This window comes from Tenrec ecaudatus, chromosome 2 (genome assembly GCF_050624435.1).
Source record: "Tenrec ecaudatus isolate mTenEca1 chromosome 2, mTenEca1.hap1, whole genome shotgun sequence".
Taxonomy (NCBI): Eukaryota; Metazoa; Chordata; class Mammalia; order Afrosoricida; family Tenrecidae; genus Tenrec; species Tenrec ecaudatus.
Genome location: NC_134531.1, coordinates 200,103,557 through 200,110,276, shown reverse-complemented (window position 1 = coordinate 200,110,276; position 6,720 = coordinate 200,103,557). Strand labels below are relative to the sequence as shown.

General features: G+C 36.2%; 1 protein-coding gene across 1 annotated transcript; it reads right to left on the bottom strand.

Moving 5' to 3' along the window:
• Window positions 1–713: 713 nt before the first annotated feature.
• Window positions 714–1,640, bottom strand: LOC142440402 (olfactory receptor 2T27-like). The gene has a single exon (XM_075542852.1). It carries the CDS (start codon window positions 1,638–1,640, stop codon window positions 714–716), a length of 927 nt encoding a protein of 308 aa, XP_075398967.1.
• Between the last annotated feature and the right edge of the window lie 5,080 nt (window positions 1,641–6,720).

The window sequence follows — 6,720 nt, the reverse complement described above, 5'->3', positions numbered from 1 at the left end:
TGCACCCATTCTTCTTGTTTTTTTTCAATGCCCATCTTTCATAAGCATATGAGGAAACTGACGGCTTCCAGGGGCAAATCCCTCTGAAGTGGACAGCCTGATCTTTTTTCACACCCAGGAGGCATATAGCATGGCTTATGTGTTTGGCTGCTAACCTGAAAGTCAGCCGTTAAACCTCCAGGGGAAAAGGAGGATGCTTCTGCTTGCTTAGAGATTTACAGCTTCAGAACTGAAAGAGGCATTTCTAGTCTGTCCTTGAATAGTGGCTGCTATGAGACAGAATATATTTGAGGGCAGTGTTTCTCCATATGTATGTGTTTATACAAAGAGGCCTCATGGCTATGAATTGGACTGTGACATGCAAGGTGGGCAGTTTGAAACCACCAGCCTCTCAGAGGGAGAAAGGTGTTTTTCTACTCCAGTAACAATTACAGTCTCAGAACCGCAAAAGTGCAAACTCTAACCTGCCCTATATGGTCACTCTGAGTCAGCATCAAATCAATGTCATGAGTGAGTGAGTGAATGAGTGAGGTGTGTGTGTGTGTATGTGTGTGTGTGTGTGTGTGCATACCCACTATTTCTCAAAATACCTGATTACTAAATCATATATCCATAAAATGCATCTATAGGACTGTCTATCTATATCTAAATCCAGTTTAAATGTAAATGTTTTCATTCAAAATATTGATTAATAGGGAACTCCTTCTTAGTACTTAGTTTTTGAGCATTTTTCTGAGGGCTCTAGCAACGTCCTTGTTTCGAAGACTGTAGATGAGAGGGTTGAGCATAGGCGTGAGAAGGGTGTAGAAGACAGACACTACCACATCCTGCGAAGGTGAATGGTAGAACTTTGGCAGCAGGTACTTGCTGATTGCAGCTCCATAGAATAGAGACACAGCAGTCATATGAGAAGAGCACGTGGCCAAGGTTTTCCTGAGGCCCAGGCTTGAGCCTATCCTTAATACAGTGTATAGTATTCTTCCATACGATGCCATGATGGCCGAGATGGGAGGGAGGAGAAAAATAACACCACTAACGAAAAGACCTTTTTCATATTGGGAAGTATCCTCACAGACCAATTTCAACAAAGCTGGAATCTCACAAAAGAAATTATGGATTTCCCTGGAGGTGCAGTAAGGAAGGGTCATTGTATAGGTGACGTGAATCAAGGCATTGATCAGAGCACCCAGCCAGGACCCAGCAACCATGAGCACACAGACTGATGATCTCATCAAAATGGGATAGCGCAGGGGGTGACAGATGGCTACATAGCGGTCATAAGCCATTGCTGCCAGCAGGAGGCACTCTGCAGCCACCAGCGTCATGAAGAGGAAAAGTTGAGTGCCACAGCCAATGAAGGAGATGTGGTGGTTCCCAGACAGAAAGGCAAGGGCCATTTTGGGGACAAATGTAGAGATATAAAAGAGATCCATGAGGGATAACTGGCTGAGTAGAAAGTACATGGGGTTGTGTAGGCGTGAGTCAGCCTGAATGAGGATGATTATTGCAGTGTTGCCAAGCAGAGCCACAAGGAGAGCCAACACAGTGAGGGAGAAGAGGACCCAGGGAGCCTGGCTGTCACGAAACAGGTCCAAGAGGATGAAGTCACTCCCTGATGTCTGGTTGTTCTGCCATGACATCGTCAATTACTTCTAACCGGAAACGTTGGAGACAGTTTCAAAAAGCATTATTCATACTTACACCGAATGAACTAATTCACCATTTCCAATATTTCACATATAACTTCTTCCCTGTGCTTAATTTTTTGTTGTTTTATTATATATGAATATGTTTTACTCTCACCTGATTTCACTCATGACTCTTATGAGACCATACAGGATATGACATTTGATTTGTCACAGCAAGAGAAAGAGTATTATCCCAAAACAAGTACAGTAAACTTCCATAATAATAATGATCACTGAGCCTTAAAATGAACTGATCTGGGCCAATTATTGACCTCACTTACCAATAAATTTTATAGCAAATCAAAGAGAAGGTTAGAATAAAATTCAGTATGAAAAATGCACTGTTTTTAATTGATTAAAACTCTATTGACAACCCAACCATCTCCAGAATGTGACATGTTACAAGAAGGCAAAAACAAAACATATTCTCTAAAAAGACACTTTGGAGGTTTCATTTGGCACAAATGATTTCCTTTCATCTATAGACCAAGAGGCAATCCAGAGAAAAGGTGCAGGGACTAGTTTCTTTGAGGCTTGTAGTCAAGAGGCATTTGGAGCAGCTCGACTCTGTAATAAATGGGTTAGCATGAGTTGGAATAAAAAAAATGTTACGAGTATAGATTAAGAAAACCTTTTAGAAACATGAGAAAATTTATGTGAGTGGTATTATTTGAACCGTCTTTTTTGACTATTGTAACTCATCGTATCAAATAAGTAAATTTCCTGGTGCATGTATGAATATGGAGAATAAAGTGGTCCTGAGTATAAAATGCATTATTCAATGCAAATGTCTTTCTAATACTGGCATAATTAAATCACTGTCCTGACTGATGATACTTCAGCAGCAATATATTTATGTAATTTGTAGAACACTGCCAGACTTTTATTCCTTTATATATGTGTTTTATTCTAGATTTTATTCCAGAAATAAGATAACTTTTGAAGCAATATAGGTTAGAAGAAAGCTCGGTCTACATAATAACTTGCACGGTCTACATAATAAGTTTTTCTTGAGGACAAATATGTAATGAAAATTTAAAAATGCTGACAGTTTAACATAAAAATTAAGCTAATTTTTTGTTTTGAAGGTGATGTATAAAGCATAAAATATCCTAACTATAAATATAAATGACTTAGTTTCCCTAAACTATCTCATTTAACCTACTTAAACGAACAATATATACTTTATAAAGTGAATCAGACAAGGTAGATATTATAGCTATTAGAATAGGCTTTTAAAGCAGTCTATAATGCATTTTTCATTGATCACATGCTTGTTTCTATGTTGACAGAAAGAGCATCTATCATACCTACTACTTACTTTGAGTTGTGTAGCTAGCATAGAAACTGGAATTGAAAATTATCTCATTAGTTGATTAAAGAGTGCCTGGAGGGATGAATGGACAACTGAAAGCATCCAAGTCTCTGGGTGAACTGGATATATTTCAATACCTAAGAAATACCCAAGTTTATATTATTTTTCTAAGATCAAATGTTCCAAGCCAAAAAAAAAAGTGTCATCCAAGCTCTTACATTACTTTGTTCTCTCATTTAAAACTCAGCTGGAATTCTCAACCATCTAACACAACATAGACTTATAGAATATATAAAATTAAAAACCAAACGAATAGTTTCAAGAACTTTAATTGTATTTTCACTTAAATATAAGATCAATTGCATTTCAATCATCAGTAAAAAATTTTAGATTAATTTATTAAAATACATCTTCACAAAATATGTGATAAACCTCTTAGCCTAAGATATTTTGATAGTTTCAGAAATCATCCAATGTATGTGTTTTTATTTCTATTTATTATTATATAATAAGAGGAAATGAAGCAATTTTTGTCCCTGAACAGTCAAAACTAAGTTTGATAATTGTCTCATATTTTAATAAAAATTAATTTGTGTTTATAATATATAGTATAGAAAATATTAAAGTATGACACAATAAATTTAGCGATCAACAAAAATACATTAATTTGGTGATAAATTTCTTTAATTAAGATTCTTCTAATTTCACTTTTAAGCCATGATGAAAAAATTTAATCAACCACCAAAATTATCATTTTCTTTAATGTTATACTCTTAACTTTAATAATTATGTATATGTCAAGAAATGAGTCTACAAATTTAGTGACTGTAATTATCATTAAAATTAATTGGTCACAGGTCTCTAGCACTCACTGTTGCATTCGGGTTTTGAAAAGTCTCTCAGGTAACTCTCTTAACACTGATGATAAAATCTTGGAATATTTATCTCAATATATTATTTAATGCATGATTCATTTGCTCTGATCTACCCTAGCCTGGGCACTACATTTTATGTAATATAAAATAAAATTGAGCAATGTATGGGAGAGAACTTCTTTTATATCTAAAATGAATTAATTTTGCTGTCTCATCATATTGTAATATATGCTAACTTCACACATATGCAGTTAAATTATATTGTAACTCAATAAATACCCAAACCAAACCTCCCTGATATTGACTTGATTCCAATTCGTAGAACTCCTACATGTCTTAGTAGAACTTTTCCACATAAATATCAAGGCTGCAAATCTTTACAGAATCAGGTGGTCACATCTCCTGTGGAATGACGGATGATCTCCAACTACTGGCAATTTGTTAACAGTCAGGTCTTTAACTTTTGTGCCATAAGTGTTACTTTAGAGAGCATGTAAATTAAAGTTATTTTCCTATGTTAATAAATTGCTCCCCCCATTTTATTCGCAGCATATATTAAGTAAATTACAGAGCCATAATTATATTTTAATAGAGGAAAATTACCTTTACTTACTCATATGATGAAAATGGATTCTACTAAACAGCTTTTGTAGTTACCATTCATCTTCCTATAATGAAGCAGAGTTCCGCAAAACAAAAAAGTTAAATACTCCAAAGCTATTGTATCCAAGGCCCTAGGCCAATTTATCATTTCACATGAAATCCTAAGGGAAAATATACTTAGTCTGTGGCTCTCATGCCTTTGTTAAGCATTATATCAATTACTGTATTGTCCATTATGATTTAAAACAAAAACAACCACAGGTACAGTTATGTCCTAATTACATGCAGAATGTAACTCAGGGAACATTTTTCTGAAATGATTGGTGATAAAAGATTTATGTTAATAAATAAATTAACAAACTATTAATAGCCAGTTTGTTTTTAATGTATAGACTTATTGATATCACCATTGAAAACATAATTAGAACTTTGGTTTCAGTTCCAACAAGTAAAGGAGATGAAAGTTGTTAATTCTCTTGTTAAAATAGGAGATTTTTTAACAAAAAGAAGAAAAATTTGAAGGAACCAAAAATTATTGACTTATATAGAACTGTGTTCTCAGGGCTAATACCCCCCCCCAAAAAAAAAGGTAAACTCAAAAAGCCAAGAACATACCCTGAGAGGAATATTAAAATTATTAATTGGATGAATGGCTACAGGAGGATTGTGTAAAATAGAGATTAATCACCTGTTGACTACAATTTTAGAAACCCTCTGCACTATTTTGTGCACTAGAGATTAGAACCATGGAGATTTCAGACTTTCTCATAGTGAAGAACAACTAAAGATCTCCTAGAAATAATAATGGATATGAAAAGTAACCACTTTTATATAAATGTTCTATATTTTCCATAAATCACTTGGATAGAATGATTGAATAAAGTTTTTTTTAATCATTTTGTTGGGGCTTCTACAACTCTTATCACAATCCATACATACGTCCTTTGTCTGTCAAGTACATTTGTACATTTATTGCCCTCATCATTCTCAAAACAGTTGCTTGCTACTTATTCCCTTGTTATCAGCTCCTCTTTTTTCCTTTCCCTCTCGTTCTGGTCCCTCATAAACCCTTAATAATTTATAAATTATTATTTTTGTCATGTCTTACACTGTCCTATGTCTCCTTTGGCCCACTTTCCTGTTGTCCATCCCCCAGGGAGGAGGTTATATGTAGATCCTTGTAACCGGTCCCCCTACTACCCCACCTTCCCTCCACCCTCCAGTATCGCCACTCTCACCACTGGTCCTGAGGGATCATCTGTCCTGGATTCCCTGTGTTTCTGGTTCCTATCTGTACGAGTGTCCATCCTCTTATCTAGCCACATTTGTAAGGTAGAATTGGGATCATGATACTGCGGGGTGGGGTGGTGGGGTAGGAAGCATTTAAGAAATAGAAGAAAGTTGTGTGTTTCATCGTTGCTACACTGCTTAACCGGCTCATCTCCTCCCTACGACCCTTCTGTAAGGAGGTGTCCAGTTGGTTACAGATGGGCTTTGGGCCTCCAGTCTGCACTCCCCCCATTTAAAATGATATGATTTTTTGTTCTTTGATGCCTGATACCCGATCCCTTCAACAGCTCATGATCACACAGGCTGGAGTGCTTCTTCCATGTGTGTTTTGCTGCTTCTGATCTTCTATATGGCCACTTGTTTATTTTCAAGCCTTTAAGACCCCAGACACTATGTTTTTTGATAGTCCGACACCATCAGCTTTCTTCACCACATTTGCTTATGCACCTGCTTTGTTTTCAGCAACCGTGTCGGGAAGGTGTGCATCATGGAATGCCAATTTAATAGAACAAAGTGTTCTTGAAATGAGGAAGTATTGATTGAGGGAGACCCAATGTCCATCTGCTGCTTTAATACTACATTTATAAACATATGCACATAGATCTATTTCCCCATCATCATATATAAACATATTTACATATGTTCATGCCTATATTTGGACCTCTATGAATGCATTTTGCCTCCTAGTTCTTTCCTCTATGTCTTTATGCTTTCTTCTTATCCCAATATCATGCTCAGCCTTCATTTGGGTTTCTCTTGGTTACATTGCCCTTTATCATTCTCTACCAGGCCTCTCACACCCTCATTGCCATTGATTATGAATCACTTGTTGTTCCCTTGTCCCTGAGTTGGTCAACATCACCTCCTTTCTCTCAACTCCCCCTCTACCAAGTATCCCCAGAACCATCAGTCTGGTTGTTTTCTTCTCCAGACTGTTTACCCAGCCTAT